At 37.7% G+C, this 23,368-nt stretch overlaps 2 protein-coding genes across 3 annotated transcripts; one reads left to right on the plus strand and one right to left on the minus strand.

Annotated features, from left to right (window-relative positions):
* Positions 1 to 3,647: 3,647 nt before the first annotated feature.
* On the minus strand, positions 3,648 to 14,885 carry LOC131325339 (probable mitochondrial import inner membrane translocase subunit TIM21). Of its 2 annotated transcripts, XM_058357547.1 has the most exons (8): positions 14,746 to 14,885; positions 10,247 to 10,300; positions 10,142 to 10,160; positions 6,931 to 7,094; positions 6,334 to 6,512; positions 6,099 to 6,147; positions 4,637 to 4,756; positions 3,648 to 4,174 (listed from the first exon to the last, which is right to left on the minus strand). In XM_058357547.1, exons 1-8 carry the CDS (start codon positions 14,815 to 14,817, stop codon positions 4,016 to 4,018), a joined length of 816 nt encoding a protein of 271 aa, XP_058213530.1. In that variant the 5' UTR covers positions 14,818 to 14,885; the 3' UTR covers positions 3,648 to 4,015. The 2 variants fall into 2 exon arrangements, with proteins under 2 accessions (XP_058213530.1, XP_058213535.1); XM_058357552.1 differs by lacking the exons at positions 10,142 to 10,160; positions 10,247 to 10,300; positions 14,746 to 14,885 and adding an exon at positions 9,451 to 9,687.
* A 3,233-nt stretch (positions 14,886 to 18,118) lies between these two features.
* On the plus strand, positions 18,119 to 21,753 carry LOC131325350 (transcription factor DUO1-like). Its single transcript, XM_058357563.1, has 3 exons — positions 18,119 to 18,504; positions 19,284 to 19,536; positions 21,074 to 21,753. The coding sequence occupies exons 1-3, from the start codon at positions 18,287 to 18,289 to the stop codon at positions 21,563 to 21,565; spliced, it is 963 nt and encodes a 320-aa protein (XP_058213546.1). The 5' UTR covers positions 18,119 to 18,286; the 3' UTR covers positions 21,566 to 21,753.
* The last annotated feature ends 1,615 nt before the right edge of the window (positions 21,754 to 23,368 follow it).

Below are 23,368 nucleotides of genomic sequence, written 5' to 3' on the forward strand. Positions count from 1 at the left end.
TGATTTGGCGGTAGCATACCGTTAGTATTGTTTCTAGTTATTTGCGACAACATTTTATTGCTGTTTTGGGTTGGTGTGTTGGGAAATTTAAGAATCGTCGGACTGTACCTGATTTCGTATAGATCTTAGTCCTAATTACTAGGGTCCGGCTATACATCCAAATTTATGCTGGGATTGTATTGAAAGTCATCCTGGTTCCATATACTCACAAAACGTAGGTTAACAAGAGAGCTAGAATGAACAACATTGGCTCTGATACCAAGTTTGCAGACACGAAGTGGATACAAACACAAAGTAGGTTAGGATCAAAGAGAGAACGCAAGACACAGGATATTATTATTGCAAATACTGGTTTTCATTCACTTGCCATTTACAATAAGCAGAACCCTCCTTTTATAAGCGTAAGGATGGGGATACAAACACGAGTGCTTACTTCACTGCTACGCACTACTACGCACAACACATAATTGAAGTTTACTGTGCACATGTCTACATCAGTACTTTACACTTAGACTTTACTACCTTATGCATTTATGATTCTCCTAATTCACCCCTTCCGGAAAGGAGTGATATGACTAGCATTATATTACATCACACACCAATTATCAGTACAAACAGTACACAGAAATTATTGGTGTGTACTGTTTAAAGATGTAAATTATTAGTGTGTACTGTTTGTACTGATAATTGGTGTGTGATGTAATATAATGCTAGTCATATCACTCCTTTCCGGAAGGGGTGAATTAGGAGAATCATAAATGCACAAGGTAGTAAAGTCTAAGTGTAAAGTACTGATGTAGACATGTGCACAGTAAACTTTAATTATGTGTTGTACGTAGTAGTGCATAAGTAATGAAATAAGCACTCGTGTTTGTATCTCCCTCCTTACGCCTATAAAAGGATGGTACTACTTATTGTAAATGGCAAGTGAATGAAAACCAGTATTTGCAGTAATAATATCATGTGTCTTGTGTTCTCTCTTTGATCCTAACCTACTTTGTGTTTGTACCCACTTTGTGTCTGCACAAAGTAGGTTAGGATAAAAAAAAGAATACAAGACACATGATATTATTATGAAACTGACTGACTTGAACTAACTTGCTTTCTTACAACGGGGAAGCCCTCCTTTTATAGATGTAAGGAGGAGAAGCTTACATCATTTACATAGGACCTCAATTATACAACTTTACTGTACATCCACATCTATTAAAGTCTGCTACGTACAACCATAATACTATTGCTAGACTTTATTTTTGACATAGGCTTGACATATTTACTATTCTACTTATTCATTATTGACCTTTACTGTTTTACACCAATAACTCACGGAGTCTAGACAGAGAGTCTGGGTGAGGGTTTACCTTTTAGCAGAAATAGGTAATTTCTGTCAAGGATTACCTTCTCTCTCTTCTTTTGGCTAAGGAGGAAAAGGGTGGACGAGGGAGCGACTAGGCATATCAACCCTCCCTTAGGTGTGACCATAGAGACTCCAGCCTAATGGCGAGCCCTGAAAGATACCAAAGAGCCATAGCAACTATCGCCTTTTAGCAGAAATAGGTAATTTCTGTCAAGGATTACCTTCTCTCTCTTCTTTTGGCCAAGGAGGAAAAGGGTGGACGAGGGGGCGACCAGGCATATCAACCCTCCCTTAGGCGTGACCATGGAGACTCCAGCCTTATGGCGAGCCCTGAAAGGAACCAAAGAGCCATAGCAACTATCGCTCCACCCAAGGCTAGTGGACCACAGTTGGACTTCGCAAAAGAATCAAGTTCGAAAGGGCATTGTTAGCATGACTCGAACCCGTGACCTCTTAGCCACCCAAACCTTGTGGAAGTGAGCCATGAGCCACTAGGCTACCACCCCCGATGGTTGTCAAGGATTACCTTGACGTTTTCAACAAAACTAGATAAATGCATCATTTCTTTGCGAGATCCATTGTGGATTTTTAAAAAACATATTAAATTAGAACACATACTACCATATACAATGAAAAAATTAGTTGAGGTGCATTCGATTATAATAAATAATGGAAAAATAAGTACCAAAAATTAGAACGGAAAAAAAAGTACCCAAAAATTAGAACGGAAAAGCCAATGCAAAAAAAAAAAAGAAAAAGGTACCAAATTAGAACACATGTAACCATAACCAATGGAATGCAGTTACGACGAACGTTAACCGTCAGATTCTTCATTTACTCCGACGATAGCTTTGTTCAATGAGTGAAACTTATACTTTTTGAGGGTAATGTGGAAAATATTTTTGTGACAACTTCAAAAAAAGGTCATACCAAAACCAAAAGTTGCTCCCTTTGTATCTTAGAATAGATTATAAACGGCAAAATAGTACGAACAACAAGGGAATCAAGGATGGTTTGATCTTCGAATTTCTATGAAAATGTTAAACTAATGTTTAGTTTAATCAAGTGCTTTGATTTGTTTAATCAACTGCATTAGAGAATGAAATGCATTGTTTACTCATCTCATCTCAGAGTAACAACCATGCGCTCATGCCACCTGTTTCTCTTTTCATTTCCGAGAGGTAGTGAAATAATTGGTGTGTACTGTTTATGGTGTAATGTTTATGATAATTGGTGTGTACTGTTTATAGTGTACTGTTTATGATAATTGGTGTGTATTGTTTGTACTGTTAAAGGATGTAAAATATTGGTGCGTTCTGTGATGTGTAAAGTTGTAGTAGGAAAGTCTACGTAATAATAGTTGTGGCAGGTGAGATGTATAATTGGTTTGTACTATTCAAGTGTCCTTTTATGGGTGAACCAATTATATGTGGTACTGTTGCATGTAATTAATGATGTAAACTCCATTGTCTGTACTCCCTCCTTACGCCTATAAAAGGAGGACTCCTCCGTTGTAAGAGACTAAGTCAGTGTTTTCCTAATATGTTTTCCTAATATATTCTGTGTCTTGTATTTACTCTCTTTGATCCTAACCTACTTTGTGTTTGTATCCACTTCGTATCTGTCCAATTTACCCACTGCCGTGTTTTTAATACCACTTTTCCATCTACCCCTTTTTGCACTTGGCTTTTTGTGTTTATCAGCCATTTTTAGTGACTTAAAGCTCTGTTTATTGCACTACTTATTTTTTGGATGGAAACAGCAGTACATATAATTTTTTTTGAATCGTCAGTGGGAGTATTTTTTTAATCCCGACAACAGATCGAAACATCTGGTGCAGTGGATTACACCCAATATTCCCGATGGAATACTAAAATCCCGTAAGAGAAACAGAGGACTCCCGTAAAAAAAGAGGCTTATTACGCACCCAATGAGAACACTAGTTTTAAGAATGAGTGATCCAACTCTTACTGTCCAACCTGAGAGCGGACATCTAGGGGAGACTTTTTATTGCATCCCCCACAAAAGAGGGGCACGAAAACAACGCACAAAAACATACAAAAGAATACATCCGTCGCAACCATCAAGCTATCTTCTGATGATGATGCCCAAATCTCCACCTATAGCAGATCTGACAGTTTTGGCTCAAAGGACGACAACCTAATTAAGGATACAAGTACAAACTAATAAAAAAATATGCTGCACAAAACAAGGCCCAACACTGGATGCAACATGGTACATGTTATACAAGGGCGAACACAATGATGACCTACAATGCCGACTGGAACGGTTTTCAAGGTGCAAGCAGGAGCCAATGATAAATTGGAAAACTAAATCACCCGTTTAAAATCGGTCGGAATAAAATCAAACTGTTTCCTATCAGGACAGTATGTCTTCACGCAGAAATCCTTTCTCAATACAAAAACAGGCAGAAACCACCTTCCAACAATCTATATGAATTCATCACATACTGTATTGAAGCAAAATCTATGGCTGGAGTTTTGAGTTCCAACCATTTGGCAAATCAAAACTTGAACTTGGCAAGTTATATCAGCCCCCAGACAGAAACAAAACTTCGGAGAACCATCAATGGCTGGAACATAGCTTCACAGAGAGATGCAACTGATGTAAGCAGAACCATTCTTGTATGTATAGACTTCAAGCTGGGACATAAGACTCGAGCATTAATTGAGCTGGGGAAGGTGATTTGATCTCAACAATCAAATATGTGAACTTCCACTGCTTGTCCACCTTGTCTTTGAACATCTCTGTATAAACTTTTCCAGCTCCTTGGGGCCCCCGAATATAAAAATTAACCTGCTTATTCAATTGATTAAACCAACAAAGAGTCGAACTGTCAAAGACCAAACAAAGTCCTTATACTAGATCTTGTTTAAAAGATCCATTAGTCTTTTCGTCATTTCCCATTGAATTTATTTAAGGAGGGACAAATCCCGTCCACCATAGTGAGAATTTAAGGGAAAGAAAGAAAATTGGTTTCTGAATTGGATTCAGGATTCAGAGACCAGGGGGCATTTTGTATGGCTTATTGGATTCGCTTACAGCTTTTTGGTATTCTTTTTGAGCTTGTGACACGTGTTTCGTGCAGCTTCTGCTTACAGGTTAAGAGGGAAAAAAACAACTTAAACAACCTGGACAAGAATATTATCCGAAAGATGTGGAACGGGTACTTTTAACTTTCGCTTAATTATTGTCATGACCAGGGAAGGGCCCTCCTCAATTATGATGAATTTTGTGATGAGCGTAAGGAGTTACTACCTCTACATGCTCAACACCATCTTCGTCGGTCCATGCCCTATTTGGAATTCGTTGACGAGCAGCGCGATTTCTACTTTCCTGGCCATAGCCCGTGACTGGGGATCCAATTCTCACCCTAACCTGATGCACAGAGAAAATTTAAACCATTTCAACAATGAACAGGTACCGGAAGTGTACAAATAAATATAAATCACTATAGTTAGTTCTTTTTGCTGAATGCCAATAACCTCATTAGGTCCTGTAAATGCCGTGAATTCCATAGCAGTACAAGGGAAGACTATAGTGATGGATACTGATTAATGATCACCAGGATTCCCATTAGATTTGAAATACACAAGCCACTTATAAATCGGTGAAAGCCCAAGGTGACTTCAAGGTCAAAATAGGGAAAATTGCTGGTTAGAGGTGAGTAGGAGGTTGGGTTGGGGGAAGACTTCTGGACAGTATTATGGGCTATGCCACCGGAGGTAAGAGAGAAAGAGAGCATGTGCACTCAACTATTTTGATAACTACAGAAGGCTAGCTCATCTTGGAGTAGAGAGCATGTGCTTGAGATGGTAATGGTGTAAAAGCCAACTGGCTGCCTCTGCCCAACTCCATTAATGGCACTGATATCCTGTATGCCACTCAGCATGGAGTAGCTCAGCTCCACATAATCTAGGTGAGCCTATGTGAGACAATGAGAGTGGAGCCTAAAAAGTTGTATGGGAGCGTTCCCCTCGTTGAGGGAGCATTTGGCCAGCCCAAAAAGGCAGAATGCACATGCTTTAGAGGAGAGGGAGGATTTCGGAAGAAATTAGCTCGAATGTGGGTGGGAGATTGTTTGGGCCTATGAGGCTATCCAAATGCTGCCTCAAGATGCCTCTGCTCAAATTAATCTAGGTTAAGGCATCAAATGTCTTATTGTAGGTTGAAATAGCTCCATTACGGATGCAGGATTGCCACATGACTTATATCATTGGCCAGAGCTTCATCACCTCACAATGTGACACATCGACCTGAGATCATGTGGAGGACAAGAGGAGATGTGGTGGTTTCCACCTGGACTCATTGGGCCATGTACAATTACTCTTTTTCTTATTCTTCACCGTAGCAAAACTTATGGCTTAAAAATAAACAGTATGTTAATCTTTACTGAGAAATTTAAGCAATACAAAAGAAAACCTAGAATGTAGTTTAACTCTACATAAGCAAATGAGTATCGCCTGCACCTGCCACACAGAGCATGCGAGTACCAACAAGCAACTATTCTATCACACAAAATGGGTGCAAGTACCTAGGGTATGGAATATCAGACAGAAGTTCACGCTAAATCCATAATGCAGTCCTAAAAATGTATACAAGAGCTCATAAGTCTGCTTGTCGATTAGAAGTCCTTAATGGAATGGTTCCTGGTTGCATAGTTTCGAATCGAGCTTAAGAAACTGTAGCTTGAGACAAAGGAAATAGAATTCAATCAAACCTGACTGTCATTTTGAATCCGATCTAGAGCCTTGCCAAAAATCTTGTACCTACAGAATATGACCATTAGCACTTGCAAATAAGAGTCCAGTTTCTACCCGAAAAATCAATTGTGGGATTTTAGTCACAAAAGTCAAAACTAGTGGCAGAACCATCAAGTTTTGATTGCTGACTGTGGATTCCACAAAAGGTTCTGACCAGAATACATGATGTTAACTTGAAATGCAAAATCTTACTCTTTTGGTTGGAAAATAAGTTCTTTGAAAACAGCATATCCTGCCGCTGCCGCAATACCAAGCCCTGCTAGAATGATAACACTGTAGGAAGCTCCCTCTGTGAATGTCACAGGCTTCTCTGGGATATTGTATGTGGGAGCATCAAATGGATCCTCAACTTTTGATATATCTTTCCTAGCCTGATAAAAGGAAAATGAGGTGACTTAATTGAGCCATAAAACTTGAAATTACGATGAAAATTTCAGTAACATAGAAAGCAGCCACTACATGCATTGGAACAATACGCAATACATAAACTCCAACAAAAGAAAATTGAACTGATAAAGCCACGTCATTCTCCAGTCAGTTGTATGATTTAGATTGGATTATAGTAGAATGAAGTCATTATCATAACTATCAAAGCAAACATTGTCATCTACAACATCAAAGCAAAGGTCTCCTCTAATCCCACTAATAATCAGTACTGAAGCGACCTAGGAACATGAAGGCCTGACAAGGTAGTGTTCTATGTTTTGTAGACCTTATCACCAGATAATTTAACCCACAGAATGTGTAGTATTACTCGACAAGTTTGTAAAATCTAATTCAAACTCAAACCTCCGATGACTTCCGTCGTTCTTGTTCTGAAGCTGTTGATGCAAAGGTTCTAGCAAAGCAAGGTTCTTTGATGTGGGCACCATGACTTCTGGTGAGTTGGAATGGTGACTGAAACCTCCTTATACTTTCTTTACTCTGCTGCCCCGCAGACAGAAAAGATGCTCCTGCCAGAAGAACAGATACCGTTGAACTTTAAAAAGAAGGGGGAAAAGTACCTGACAGAATGCAAAATTGTTTGTACTCCCTCAATGAAGGCTTACCACATGCAACAAGGGGTGCCACAATCAGTTTTAGAGCCCAACCCAAAAAGTTCCATTAGACCTAATTCATTTCCTCTCCCATTTTGATTAATGAGTTCGACAGATGCCATTTACATTTGAGGTAGCAAGGCTTTTGTAAAGTTGCAAGGATACAATTCCTTTAAATAGAGCATACACAACCATATAGCTTTCTTATATTCACAACCCATAGTTATGGATTAAAACATCATCCTCCAAACGCTCAAATTGATAACTGCTAAGGGGTCCTAACATTACCTCTCTCATATAGCCTTAAATTTGAAATATTCAGGTTTAATCATTTTAGTTTATATGAAAGTTCATATGAAAGGTTTCTTGAATTCTCACCACTAAACCTTGACCCTGGTCCTCTAAATCTAGTTCTCATCCTTGCACTGGATTCGAAGTCAAACAGGTCCTTAGACAGTTGGGCACTAATCGGCCTTTGGACACGATCCAACCATCTGAGAAAACCTATTGCTTTTTATTGCTTGTGATGCCATCCAAGCACCCCACTTAAGAATCACAGACACAACAATTCTAAATAAATGGGGATACGGACACGGCTGGGGATACAGCAACAAAATATGCGATATATTACAATAGATATTAAGAAGTTAATAATATGAACATTCCATACAGAGTCACAGACACAACCAAAATGGATAGTATCTTTACAACTCCTATTGGTCTCTTTTTAAATTTGACAAGTTAAACGAAGGTTTCATTTGGTCAAATTCTGTATAGTTGTACTTCATTCCTTGTATTCGGAATATCATACCCCGAATTAAGCTTTCAATATCATGAATTGTTCCCCGTCATGTTTGTATCTGTGTCCAAGTTTAGACACGGGTGTCTGTCTCGTCTCCCCGGTCAGTCCCCGACATAAGTATAATTAAATTTATTGCACACACCACATGGCGCATGTCCCATAGTTGTTCCCAGTGTGTCATGTGTCCCCTGAGCGTCCGCCATGGATATGGGCCATATAGCAAGCAATTAGGAGCCCCAGTGCTCCATAGTACCCCAGTATAGTCATGTGCATTCTTACGGAAAACACCTGCCCAGTACTACATAGTTACAGCGCTGGTTCCTTTGTTTCCATTTTTTCTAACTGGACAAGAATTTGTCACTGAACACTTCAGATCCATGTCAATGAACAAGGTCTTCTACTTCCACTAGTGAATTACAAAACTTCGAGATAAGTGGATCAGCCAATGCATTCCTCATTATCTAAGTCATGCACTTACTTTAGATAACAAAGGTTTTGTGATCTATGTACCGAGAATCTTTAGATTCCATAGCAACTCAGACTTCTAGATAGAAATTCAGTTTATGGCAAGGTGCTTAATTGTAGCTTATTCTCACCAAATAACTTACTATCTGGGAGTTCGATTTTGGTGGAATGGCCTTTCTGACATTCATGCATATGACAACTAAATCAGCAACCACGTGCATCCTTAAGCAGCTAACTAGCTAAGTATTTAATGGTTTCAGTTGAAGACCAAGAATAAGACTCCTTAGCACCTCGTCCCCGTTTTAGAGAGGAAAATTCCATCAATCTTCAAACGAGAATGGCAAAAACACGAGGATACAATACAGATCATTTGGTAGCATCTACAGCCTCAAATGTACAACCACAATCGCAATACATGTAATTGGTGGCGCCGAATGTTTTGGATGAACTACTTTTTTATTAGCAAGACTTGCAAATGTTTTGGAATTAAGAATTCTAAAACTCATATTCCACACATGATATCTCCTGAGGATTATTCAATGAGTAGCAAATTCTACTTTCAAAAAACTAATAAAGTGTAAGCGTATTATATTTTGTAATTTCTATAGAGCATTAGCCTGGCCAGGGTATTCTTGTAATTATGTGGCTGAATAATATAAAATCATGTACTGTGAATGTGCTCATGTTAATGCTCCTTAATCTTTCCATGAAATTTCTTCTCTCCTTTTTCCAGCTCTTCTTTCTTCTCCCCTCTTTCAAACCCCTAAATTCATGTTCTCAATTCTGACTAGGCACCTTTAGAGTTGATGACGGGTGTGAAAGACATTGAATTCGACATATTCAGATTAATGAGTCCCCTGTGATATGCAAGGATTTTTGGAGGTTACAACAGGCAGGACCACTTTGGACCCACCCTGGAAGACAAACCCCATATACCAACAGGTACCCACAAGCCACATGTATCAGATAACCCAAGGCGTTGCCTGAGGGAGTTGAGCACAGTACCTCTTGGGATTACAGCTTCTTCAAGGATATGATACCAAATATGAATGAATGCCATGGTCTGAGAAAGAAAGTGTTACCAACATAAACTCTAAAATCCTATTCGATACACACTAAATGGAGATGATATTTAAATACGAGGGAAAAATGCATCTGATGGAATAAATCTTCCTAGATTGGCTAAAGATGCCTACGTACTGGGACAAACAACCTACTCAAACACTATGATAATATTAGAACAGTGAATATCACAAACAAATTTCTTCTACACCTATTGCACAAACGTATGGCTACAAATCACAACTTAACACTTAATCCCAACTTATACCCAGAAATCGCTACCCAAGGAAAATACAAAGAACCCAAAAGGGTAGCCAGAAACCACTACCCCAATAGAAAACAAACCATATGATATGCATCATTACTCTCCTCATCATGACCGGATGCTTTCTTTATAGATGCATACATAAACCTATAACGTCATCGGTCCCCCAAACCAAAGCGAACCAATAATTCTAAGAACAGGGCCTTTTACATGTCAGAAATTATACTATTGTAGTCTTAACAATTGGTCAGACATAAATCTCATGGGAAAGATTATTCTATGTTACAAAAGAAGATAAGTATAGTCCATTCCGACTTAGATAAGAACTAGTTACAAAACTATAGACATCCATATGATATATTTACTAACCAGCAGCTTCAAGCACCTCCTGCAGAATAAAAAGGGAGCAAAGTGTAAGCGGCCAGTCATGTATGAGCATTATAATATGAAGTGAACAAGAATTTATATGTTAACCTTAGCTGAATAATTTGCATTGGACAATCTTGCACAACCTGACCTACGCACCACCTGCAACCAAATCATTACAAGAACAGTCTCATAAATAACAAAATTAAAAATCAGATGCAATTCAATCATGTAAAGTACCAACAAATTCAATGGACATTCTATGAAGGATATAAATTTATTGGAATAACAAAATCAATCATTCAAGGTGTCCTGATCATTGTTTCAGTAAATCCACGCCTAGGTTTGGTTGTTTATTAGTATAACACGATTGGGGGAACCAAATAAAACGGCAGACTTCTTGCCTTGGTTCTAGAAGGGGGTCATACAGACAATGGGCAAATCAAGCCTACTTTCGAGTTAGTTGTTCTAATAAAGCTGTATGCCCAATTGCATTTCAAGTAGTCACGAAACAGCTTCTTACCTATCACATAACTTCCAATGTTGTCAGTGCCGATTGCACATGGTGGGTGGCACTAATGGTTCGACCAAAGAATCACTTTAAGCAACAATGTTAAAAAGTGTCTATTGTTATAATGGAAAGGAATTCCAAGAATTAAAGGCTATGAGATGATAACTTCTTGGGAAAAAGAAGGAATAAGACAAAAAGTGCTGACAAGGAACTGAGATAAAAGAACATTATATAAGAAAGAGAATGCACTAGAATTTGTTTCAGCAATCTCTCAACACCAACAGTAAGCTAAAATAATTGCCACTCAAGGCACAAAAAAGATACAGATATTATATGGACATAACCTATTTTCAAAACTATTAATTGCAGTCCTCTCTGTGAGCATTAATGAAAAACTAACAAGATTCACATCAGATGCTCATTGTAGTCTAATAATCTTAGTCTCCTAGAGAGAGGACAATCCATTTTATGAATCCGGAGCACTAGACGATCTATTCATGAATGATAACCTAGTTACGATGAATCTATACTTGACTCTCCTGAATTCCGATGCACAAGGGATTTGGGACCCTAAGTCATGCCTCTTGTCCCTTGCTAGGGAATTTTAAACTGTCAGGTTTTTCGATGCAAGTGGCTATATGTTTCAAACTATTCAGTCAACTTAGTTTTTTTTAATACAACAAAATCATGGAGTTAGTGCTGTCTTTCAAGTTCCAATCCTAAGAGCAGTCATTAAAGATGCACCATATTAAGCTGGGGAGCTATTTTCTGTGTCCTTCACGCCAGGCCGATTGGACATTGGAAGCCTTGATGGCATAAACTGACACTACTGATGCTGCTGGTGGTGCTGGCGTTCATTTCGGGACCTGCTGTGGAGTGGGAAAATGCCATTCTCCCAACTGTATGTGTAAGCTGTTGGTGATTGGCAGATGCTGATCGAGATCAAGAGATATAGTTGTAAGGATTGAATCCCCTGAATAGTTTTTTTATACATGATCAGATCTGTTAATGTGCTTTTATAAAATGGTCTGTGTACTGTATTGAAGTAGAAGCCCACAAAGTGGGTACTTGATCTGCGTCTTGTCTATTTTTTGTAGACAGCCAATGAGAGGAAGACAAATTATGTTACCAAAAAAGAAGCAAATCTTTGTTTATCCTTTTTTGGTTTCCTCAAGTCAAGAATCATTATTAGTTATTGCCAACATTGACTTACCAGCAAAACATTTGGGGAAAAACTCTGTGGGATCCCTCCTTCTAGGGCGCTGACATAGTGAAAGCTAATAGCTTCGCAAGAAACAAATTCTATTGCATCTCCCTGTTCTCGATCTTGTTAACCAGTTTATTTCACAACATCTTTCTTTTCATTCAGTTCGTCTTGTTGAAATCGTTTCTTCAAACTTCTTTAGAACTAGACACAAGGACATACTTGGTAACCAAACATGTAGCCTGAGAAAGATACATGACTTAAAGGGGCATAACATGACAACATGTTCTTTTAACATGAATGGACAAATACTATACTTTGATGTCTCTATAATATGTGGCTAATCATATTTCCTTGTTAGATTGTTGTTACTAAACCATTCTTCCGACTGGTATAAGATAGTATCGGCTTGTTTTTGGAACCTAGAAGTCACAAAGAATTTACTTTACATAGCAACAGGTATTACCAACGGAGAACTCCTATATTCAATTTAAAGATAGATCTAGTTATTGGAAATAAAAACGGCAAGAAATGTTTTGGGCCTTTTCATGTGATCGACTTTTATTCTGTATGGGTGGCAATGACATTCCATGAATCCCGTATGTTTCGATACATATTGACGGTACTTGTCACACCCCCCAAAAAAAGGCCAAGAAGAAAGATGAAACATAAATCTTGGTTAGCATCACTATTTATAAATGCATTCCATAAAGACAGTTAGTATTATTAATGTAGAATTAATATCTCCAAGTAAAATATAGATATAAAAGTTGGAAATAAAGACACCAATAAGCATATAGGGCCTTCTTGTGTGGTCACCTTTTATTTTGTACGAATGGCAATGACATTCCCTTAATTCCATGCATTTCAATAACTATTTATGGTACTTATAACTACCAAAAAAGCCAAGACGAAAGATGAAACATAAATCTTGATTAGCATTATAACAATGCATTGCATAACTGAAAGGGAGAAGATAGACAAGAGATCAAGAGAATGGAAAATAATCATCGAGTCAATGAATAGTGTTCCCCGTCACAAGGTTGATTTGGCATTCTATACATGGCACTTCCGTTCTATTGTACTAATTAAATTCCTATTTATCAGGTCCACAAGCTTTAAAGGGGATACTTATGATTCTCCAAATCGTTAGCATTGAAAGTGTGAACTAAAAATGATTGCTCAAAATATTGATCAAGTTAGTTGACTCAAAGAGAAAGTGTTGACGACAGTGACACGCCTGCATTGACTCTTTAACAAATACAAAATGTTAATATGAATTAATGGCATATCAAATAGATATTCCCTTATCAGGTCTCTTCAAACAAATGTCCCTCCAACCGCCAAAGCACCCTTCTTTCAATCCCACTCAATTCAATTGCTTCAAGTTTACATGTCAACCCTTTGGGAGATTTGATTTCCTAGACCTATGGTATTAAAGGAAGCCCCATTTACAGGTCCAAGAGTTGACTAGACAAATAAAGAGCACTTAGGAGCAATTACAAAGAAACCGTGCTGATGAGTCATGACTAACAAACGACAAGTGGACATCGACTGTAAGATATTAAAAAGATCTACTAGTTGTTAATTTGCCTACAAGACGTGCACGATGACAAGGAATAACAAATTATAAAGAAAAGTAAGCTCCCCAGAGAATCCTCCACTTGGTTTGTATGAGACAGATTTAATTAAAGCATGAAATACATATCCATAAATCGTGGCCTTTCCAAGATGGCTACAAAGTCCCAGATGGAAAAGGACTAACAAAGTGTGCAGCTGTATGCCGATGAAAGCCTCAGCCGAATTCAACGTGAAAAGGCAACCGTTAGGATGTGTTAGTTCTGAATATGGAAGCCATGACCCACCCCCGCACTTCATATTTGCTTGAAACCCATGCAACTGAGATAGAAGCCACGCTGTTCAGCTTGAATTCTCATACAAAGCAATCAACTGGTTTTTCTCGTACATGCGGCTTATAGTTGGCAAAGCGAACAAACACAACCACAAAACCCTCGTTTTAGTATGCAGGACTGTGAATGTATGGGCCCTTATGCAGGTTTTCTGATCACTTTCCCATCATCTCTCACAACAATTTAAAATGTACCTCTAAGAATCCAAACCAATCTCGCACTGCATTCCCCAAAACCACATTCAGCTATGCATAATATTCTTTTATTCAGTTCAATGCTCTGCCGGCCAATTGTCCTCTTCATTGACATATTTTTCCTCACTTGAAACTCATCTCTTGTTGTTTTACCCCATGCTCTTTTTTCTCTTAACACAATTGTGTTCTAGGTCCTATCATTCTCTACTTCTCGTCCTTAATAAAAGATCAAAAAATAAAACAAGACGAACTCTTCTCTTTCATCATCCACAATCTCGAAAGAAAATACAGTATCCATACTCAGAGAGATTTGCCAACACCAAATCCAAAAGGCCATTCTAAAAAATATGCACTTCTTCGGTCTCTTAAGCAAAGAAAAGGCAAGTTTCCAAGAAAAAAATCCCAAACAGAAGGACTAAGAACATTCACTAATAGCTTGCGACAAAACAAACAAATGAAGCAAGAGGATGTTACAACAGAGGCCCCATCTTCTCAATTAATCTCAGTCGGTACATAGCACATAAAACAGCAACGAAAGTCATCAATTGCAAAACAAGAAGAACAATCTAGGGTTTCGGAGAGAGATTGTATCAGGTTCCCTACATTTTCTCCCAACAAACTAAAGCAAAAGTAAAGCTAGAAAATGTTACATAATAAGAAGCTGATCTTTAGATCAATCTAATTTCATACAGAGCATATGAAGCAGCGATGAAAGCCATCAATGCCTAAGATAGGACCAAAAGGAATGGAGAAATCAGATTGTGGTTTTAGAGAGTGAAAGATTGTACCGGGGATAAAGCCAAAGCTGCCGAGACAGACTTCAAGCTCGGGGATATCAGTCTGGAGATTGTAGACCTCATTCAGTAGATGAGAGGAGGCGGACGCTGCGGTTGCTGAGGAGGGAGAGAGAGAGAGAGAGAGAGAGAGAGAGAGAGAGAGAAGATGATATGGTTGTGTCAGTCGGGAGAGAGGCGGTGTGAGGAGGGTCCAGGGCGGAGGGATTAGAAGGACAACGGAGCCATCTAAATGCGCACTAAACTTGTGTTTCAAGAAGACTGGTCTTTCTCGGCACACACACGAATTTTGGCCTTTTCTCAATTCGGGCTCTGAACACATTTTTGTTTTTTACACATTTTTTTTCTATTATTTTTTTTTTTCTAGATTTGGGTTAAGTATTTGCATCATATTGTTCGGCTTGAAGAGAGAAATCGAATAATAAGTATAAAAATTAAAATTAAAATTGAAAAAAGTTCATGTAAGAGCATTCTCAATAAATTCTCTACAAATGGCTCTTAGATTTAAACTTAAAGTGTACACGTAAGAATAAATAGGGTCTAAATTTCATTCATAAGAGCTTGTTAATTTAGGAGTAAGTAATCACAGCCGTTTATAAATCCGGACCGTTAGAAAATATTTTTTCGACAATTGTAATTCCTCACTGCCCCTGTAGTGGGTTTGACGCCCCGTGCTCAATTGTCTAGGAAGAACATTCTTTATTTTGTGCAAAAGACCCTCATCTTTTGGAAATATCAAAATAAAATTTTTTTAAGACTTTGGGTCCCACTTAGAGCAAGCTACAATGCTGCTACCTAAACTTAACAAATCTGTTAGGAGTCATGCTCATCCGTGAGAGCTTGTTTGGGGAGCCCATTGATAACCACGATTAAGCAAATAGTTTGCTAAATATTATGAGCCTCACTAATAGCCATTTAAGGGTGTATTGAGGATGAGCTAACAAGACAAAAATAAAATCTTAAAAGACTTGTACAGTCTTTTTTTGTCGTCTTGTATAGATTTTTTTAAACTTTGGTATATATTTTTATAATTTTTTATTTTTGTCATCGAGAAGAATGATGTGGTGTAAAAATTAAACTCAAATCTAGTAAAAAAAAGACTAAAAAAAAAACTGTTCAAAAAATCGGGGAAAAGTTAGGCCAAAGTGGCCATATGCTACTAGTAAATGATTTTCCACTCTTCTTTTATCTTCGTTTCTTGTTTTTATCCACAATTGAATTGCAATTATTAAACTCAGCCCAATCTTTCTTATAGGAAAAGATTGAATACGAGCTTTTTTTTCCCTATCAATATCAAACTCTGAACAATATATTTTATCAATAAACTGAAACCGCCTTAGGGGCCTTTCTCCTTGCAATATTCAACCAACTCTAATCCTCTTTACCCATTGACATTTAATAATACAAATATTGCCATACAAATGTAGTATAGATAGCCAGAGTTTTTGTTTTAGACCCCATTTCACTTACACTTTTTGTACTTTTAGAAAAAGTGCACGTTTTGTCCTTATTCAAATTTTTTTTTGAATTTATTAGCTTTGCGACAAACTTTTGTAGATTTTTTTCGCGTTTGTTAGTTTTGCGCTAAATTTTTGTGGATAATCCTGAATCGATATTCTTAAATTTGGTTGAGAAGTAAATAAATATTTTTCGATAGCCCAAACTTCTACAAAATCAAATTTTTTTTAAGAAAATAATAATGACCCTCATTTAATGTTCAATTGCACTTTAAGTTATTGAATGTGAACAGATTTGTGTAATGTGAGGTGTCATAAATACAATTTCTATACCACCTAATTCTAAAGTTAGGTGGGTGAAAATTGTTGAATAATGACATAATAAGTTTTACCATCGCTTTTTTTTTTTTTTTTAAAAAGGAAAATTTTACCATCTGGGTTTTTCCCCTTTTTCTTTTTACTTTTTCCCCTTTAGTCATCTTTTAATTTTTTAATTATATTTTAGGGTGGAGTAAAACAAAATATTTTCTTTGTGTATGGACAATAGAAATATCTATATTTAAAAACAAATAGATTTCTAGTTTCTCCATTTTGTTACTCTCAATTTAGAATTTTTACCTCTTAACTAGGTTCCTCTTTTTCCGTGGGAAAAAAAAAAAAAAAACTAGGTTCCTTTATTTTTCTCTCCCTCTCAATTTTCTATTTTGCACAACCAAATTTAAATTTATCCATTCCTAGAAGACAATGAAATTTTGTTGTCTCAAGACAATGACGACCTATAATTTTCACTGTACATTAATGTGAATTTTTAGTTAAGTATTTTTTTCCTAAAGATTTTACATTCAATATGGGACTTATTTAATCGTGGATTTATTCTAATAAAATCTTCATAGGATGGACCTGCTAAATCTCTCTTTTTAAGTTTGAGCAGAGTAGTAATACGTAGAGAAACAATTTGATTTTATCTGGTAGACAATTAGATCGACTTGTTACGTTTCAATTAACCACACCAAATTTGTTGCATGGAATTTGATTCCGCGCAAACTGTCTATGAGAATTATTTAAAGTTTTTGTATATATTAATTAATTGGGTTCTTGACCTTGAAGTTGACAATAAATATTTTATATCTTCTAATCACTACAAAATATATATATATATATATATATATATGTGTGTGTGTGTGTGTGTGTGTGTGTGCGCGCGCGCGATAGTGACTAGTAACACACTTTCAGTAACAGCTCAGTGACAACTTTTTGTCACTGTCGCTCTTTTTTTTTTTGTAGTTAATATAAAGTTTACAAAACGGTAAGTAACCTAAATGTCCATATTACCGTAATATGGGATATCTACTAATGTTGAAGACAAATAAAACAGTTGTAGGAGTGAAAGAACATCTGTGGATATTTTGTTACAAGAGAAAAACTTTTCAACGGGGCCTCCCGTAAGTAAAATTTATGGCGCTCCATCTTGCCCGTTCAAAAGTGTTTTGGACGGTTCGGTTAAAAACAAACTATTACCGTTAATAGAGTATTTATTAATGGTAATAGTTTAAAAACGTATCTCAACCATTGATTATTGAAACAAACAGACAGCTGAAATTACGCAGAGCTGTGAAATTAAGTTTCTCTGTTGTTATAACAATTATTCAAGGACCACACCCAAACACACACCCAAATACACACCCACACACATTGCACACTCTAGTGTGTGTGTGGGGGTGTATATATGGGTGTGGAGGTAGAATTACTCTTGTTATAAACCCTAATCCTATTGTGAACACCCCATGATAAATAAGCAGAACATTTGGGGACATTTTGGTAACTCCACCCACAATTTTTTAACAATGAGAAAAAAAGAAATAAAGGAAACCCATGTGTCTAAAATGCTGCCTTAGTGGGGGTAGAAAGTGGCAGTAACCGTCTCAACCGCCACACATTTTAGAGAGAGAGAGAGAGAGAGAGAGAGAGAGAGAGAGAGAGTCTTTCTGGGTAATAGGAGAAATGAAATTATTGGGGGTTTTGGATTCTAATTGTTGTGTAAGCAAGTAGAATTTTTAGTGGGTGTGTAGTACTAGTAAATGAAACCAACGGGTAATAATCGTGGTGAAATTCTAGAAATTGGGGATGAAATAAAGAAGGGGCCATGGAACGCAGAGGAAGATGAAGTACTGGTAAGGCATGTGAACAAGTACGGTCCAAGAGATTGGAGCTCCATTCGATCCAAAGGCCTTTTGCAGCGCACTGGCAAGTCCTGTCGACTCCGTTGGGTTAACAAACTCAGACCCAATTTGAAGAAGTACGCTCTCTCTCTCTCTCTCTCTCTCTCTCTCTCTCTCTCTCTCTCTCTCTCTCTCTCTCAATGGGGTTCTCTGCAATTGATCTCTGTTTGTCCCTCTTACTTTTTGAAATAATATGAACGTGTGTGTGTGTGTGTGTGTGTGTGTGTGTTTGATATGTATATATAGGTGAGCGTATCAAATGCAGTTATACTTCATCTCATCAGATGAAAAAGATAATTGTAGTGGGCTTCTCTTCAATTGATCTCTCTCTCACTCTTTTGAACTCGTTTAAAAATCAGGTATTAGTGTGTGAATAATCTCAGTAATCTAATGTTGCCGTCGATTTTTAGGGTCAATTAATTGCATTAATTAAAAGTTGTGTTCGAAAAGCTTTAGAAAAATCCAATTGGAATTCTTCTTCTACAAGTACGTATATCTGTTCTGTTGAATTGAAAAGATTAGACCCTGGATTTTTCTCTAAGTAGTAGTTATTCTCCCCGGACCCCGTATCCCTCATTCGAGGTCAATTCCTTTGTACCTCATGTATTTCCGGCCTTCGGATCGCAAAAAGACTTTAAAATACACAAAAAAAATTCTCAAAATATATCTGTTCAGGGTACACCAATTTTTCGGTACAGAAGATTTGAGCGGCCCTCATTTTATTTTGATATGACATTTTTTGTCTCTCTGTTTCTCCTTGTACCTCTACCTATGTGTGTTGATATGTACTCCTCCTGATTCGATGAGTGTGTATTGTGGTTGATGTTTCTTACCACTCAATTTCCTGTGTTAAAAGCGGGATGAAGTTTTCAGCAGAGGAGGAGAGGATGGTGATAGAACTACAGGGGCAATTTGGGAACAAATGGGCAAGAATTGCCTCATGTTTACCGGGGAGGACAGACAACGATGTCAAGAATTTTTGGAGTAGCAGGCAAAAGAGATTGACAAGGATTCTGCGAACACCATCAACACCAAGATCCTCGTCATCCAAATTGCGCACCACTAACGCAGTTGATGTTCTTCAGTCTAACTTGCCAACACTCATAGAGGTAAGAAAATGGATCATCTCATCTACAAAATCACACCAACACTTACCTCTCTTCGACTTTTTCTACGCTATTTTTATAACTCAGAATGCGATCCTTCACTAGTGGGATTAGGCATTAGGCCAATCTCAGGTTGCGGTAGTTCAATATCCACATCTCGGATAACTGAGGAAGTCGGGCCTTCTTGCTAGCATATAGAGCAGGACATTTGAATTGCCTAGAGTTGAAAGACCATATAGAGCAGGGCTGTGGAATTTGCCTAGAGTTGAACATGTATGCATTCTGTGTCTTATTGCTGTTTCGGAACCTGTTTGAAGAAACCTATTTGGGTTGTACTAGGTGGCCAGGACATTCGACTCAAATGATTTCCAATGGTTATTATTTCATCTCTCCTTAGCAATGATGCTACCACATGACTCAGTCTTGGTTATTTCATTTTTATTTGGTAGGTCATCAAATTCACCAATCCAGCAGTGTTGTTAGAATCTCATAATAGAAAGTGTTAATATTCTGATTATTATGATCTCGTGTGATAAAGAGTTGGATAAACTTACTAGAGGAGATTAGTTGAAGCAATTGAAGCCCTCATCAACCAAAAGAAAAGGTTTTTAATCCTGCTAAAATGATTCGGGGGAGGAGACGTGTAGTTTTGTATGTTTATTTTGCATGGTAGGGTTCCTCCTTAGGAGTATGATGACAATTGTTGTTTGTGGATATACCTTATTAGGGTACTTATAATTACTCCAATATCATAAGTGTTTCAAATGAGGTCAAAGCATTTCATACAGAACTAGGCATTTCATATTAGTCTTCAAATCAATTTGCACTATCTTGAAATTCAAATGTGCCCAACATATGAGTTCACCATAGGATACTCAGATACCCAAGCCCTTTCATTGACTTGCCCTCCTAAATTCTACTGAATTTTATGCGAATTGCGAGGGATATCAAATCTGTCCTCTGTTTATCAAGCTTGTGTATGACATCACGTTAGCACCATAATGGATTGATATCGGAGAACTATAGCACACAAACTTTTCACTCATGGACCACCGACCACTTCCTGAAATAGGTAAGGATTCGATGCCCGCAGAAGTATACTGAAGATAGTGTTTCTAGCAGTGATGTCGGATGTAGGAGTTTGATAAAGAGAGGGCCAAATATAAAATTGTTTGAGCTCGAGGGGATTATGGTAGACAAAGTTTGATTTTGAAGGGACTAAGAGTCTAAGACATAGGAGTAAATAAGAAAATTTTGAACGGGCTACAGTACTGAAGTTATCTTAGATCCAAAGTAATAATGTACATTAATGTGACTATTCAAAAAGTTTGGGGTTGCGGTGGCCTCCTGTTTGCACTCCCGTGCATTCACCTGTGGATTCTAGCAAATACTCCGTAGTGTTAGGCACTGGGATGTTGAACTAAAACAGGATTTGAAAACCAGGAGTGGATAGTAAACGAGAGGCTAACTATCCTTCTTTGTTTTTTCAATTGTTGCAATTAATTTGCTTTAGAAACGGTTTGTGTTTCCAAACTTGCAGGCACCAAAGTTGAGTTCTTCACCAGTGTCGGAGGAGCCATCCTCCTTAATTGACAACGATTCCCAAATGATCAAGATTGTACCACAACCTGATCGTATAAAGTCCGATTTGATCAGGTGCGACCAACAGCTTCTTGATCAAAGTGATTTCCACCTGGCTGTTGCGAAGAATCTGGTCGATGATTCACACCCACAATTTACTTTCCCTTCAATTCCAGACCTCCAACAGGATTTTCCACCGGCATTCGCAAATGAAGTCCCAATCAACTTTCTAGACGAGTTTGGAAATGTTGATGCTTCTGAGATTGGAAACATAGCACAGTTCCCATTTGCGCCATCATATTTAGGACCGTGTTTGGGAGGAAATTGTGCCAGTGCTGGGAGGGGAAGAAATGCAAATTCTGCGATTTTCCCGGATGGATTCTTCTGCGATTTCCCAGCAGATATATTCGATCATATGGAGCCAATTCCGAGCCCATCAGAGTGGGGATGACTTGTTATGGAGCAGAAGTGTTTGGGGTTTCCCTGTGGTTGTAGGAAAAAGCAAAACAATTCCTTCTGTTTTAGTGTTCTTAGCTGAAGATTGGACAAAGTGTTTTTATGGTTTTTGTAGTTCTTTCTACTACTCTACTTTAGAGTACTCGATTCAATGATGTGAAGTTGATTGAATTTTTTTTTTTTTTCCGGTGCGTATTCTCTATCTATCAATCGCCTTCTAAGTTAAAGACTACAAGTTTAATCAACAACTACGGGCATGTTTAATCGGACATAAGCGGAGTCATTAAAGTACCTGCAATTTAGTTTTTTTGGGTATTGTTGGAGGTATATTTTTTTTGTTATTATTTTACCAATGTGAATTCGACAAACTAAAAACACAAATTTGATCTTAACATTTCATATGGGGCAGAATTCAACAACATCATCACTTTTCAAAGCAAACCAATTTTCAAATTTGAAACGTAACATTTCCTCTCTGGACTTTTGAATTTTGAATATGAGGCATAATGGGCAAAAATGAGATATTTTAAAATTTTCTCCATGACTACTCAAAATATGAGACATTGTACATATACAAGAAAAATTGATCAATAGTTTGGGACGAATGGAGTATTCTATAGAGATTGGTTTGGTTTTATTTGAGCTACTACTTTTAGTCTTCGATCGTATGGAGATTGAAGCCAGAATACCATTCTACCGGTCAATACGTACATCAAGAGAAGCAAGACTACCACTAAATAGAGTCAATTACTGAAATAAAAAGAGAAGTACTACAATACACACCCCTTATTTGGGTGTGTATCATATGCACCCTCATTTTTTATTTTTTATTTTTTTGAAAGGCAGATCTTGTATTAGAGATCCAGATGGATCAAGGAGCAGAGTTTAGATGGAATATTACATGGGGAGGTAAAAGACAAGAGCCCAATTCTACTGTTGCTAGCTATCCAGTGGGCACAACTATTAACTTTACGATTACACTAGCTGAATACATAATTAGCATTAACAGAGAGGGTGACAATATCATCAATTATAGCTTGGATAGTCCAGTTGGTGTTCACATGGTCTGGTTGTAACAGGTCTACAAGAACCTTGCAATCTGACTCAATGATAGCTTCTTTTTTCCCCCAGGCCACTGCTATAGCCACAGCAATTCGAACAGCCCATGTCTCTGCTGCTAAAGTCGAAGAGACTTTGATTCGCCCATGATTAATATCCACTACTGCTCCATCAGAATTTCTAACCAAGACTGCAAAAGCAGTAAACTTATCTGAGGGGTTATAAGCCCCATCACAGTTGAACTTCCAGCGATCATTAGGAGGACATTGCCAAGTCTGGTCATTACGGTCCTCAATAGTACGTGTCGGGATATTCGCCTTTAAATAAGCTGCTGCCAAGAACTCCCCATGAACTCCGAGAGCCTGCCTAATCAGTCTCAAAGGGTCTGGATGGGTATTAGAAAAGATTCGATCATTCCTTTGTTTCCAGATGGCCCAGAATAATTGGGCAATGATTCCCAATTTCTCAGAAAAAGAGTTTCCAAAAGCTGAGTGAAGGCTCAGAATCCACTGCTTCAAAGAAACTATCGAGCGAATACGATCAGGGAAAATGATGCCACAGTTACCCCACACCTCATTAGTCCACTCGCATCTAAAAAGGATATGTTCTATTGATTCCACCTCAGTGCCACAGTAATCGCAAAGGGGATTCCGAGCACATTTTCTAAAGAAAAGGTTTTCCTTTGTAGCTAAGGCATTTCTTATTGCCCTCCATAAGAAATGTTTCACTCTTGGAGGGA

The sequence above is a fragment of the Rhododendron vialii genome, chromosome 1a (assembly GCF_030253575.1).
Source record: "Rhododendron vialii isolate Sample 1 chromosome 1a, ASM3025357v1".
Classification (NCBI taxonomy): Eukaryota; Viridiplantae; Streptophyta; class Magnoliopsida; order Ericales; family Ericaceae; genus Rhododendron; species Rhododendron vialii.

Coding starts and splice junctions, on each gene's coding strand:
- LOC131325339 (XM_058357547.1), bottom strand. CDS start 14,817: ATGAGGTCTACAATCTCCAGACTGATATCCCCGAGCTTGAAGTCTGTC. Junction 6,513..6,930: donor AACGACGGAAGTCATCGGAG/GTTTGAGTTTGA, acceptor TCCTTTTATCAG/GCTAGGAAAGATATATCAAA. Junction 4,757..6,098: donor GGATTCAAAATGACAGTCAG/GTTTGATTGAAT, acceptor TCTGTGCATCAG/GTTAGGGTGAGAATTGGATC.
- LOC131325350 (XM_058357563.1), top strand. CDS start 18,287: ATGAAACCAACGGGTAATAATCGTGGTGAAATTCTAGAAATTGGGGAT. Junction 18,505..19,283: donor CTCAGACCCAATTTGAAGAA/GTACGCTCTCTC, acceptor CTGTGTTAAAAG/CGGGATGAAGTTTTCAGCAG. Junction 19,537..21,073: donor ACTTGCCAACACTCATAGAG/GTAAGAAAATGG, acceptor CCAAACTTGCAG/GCACCAAAGTTGAGTTCTTC.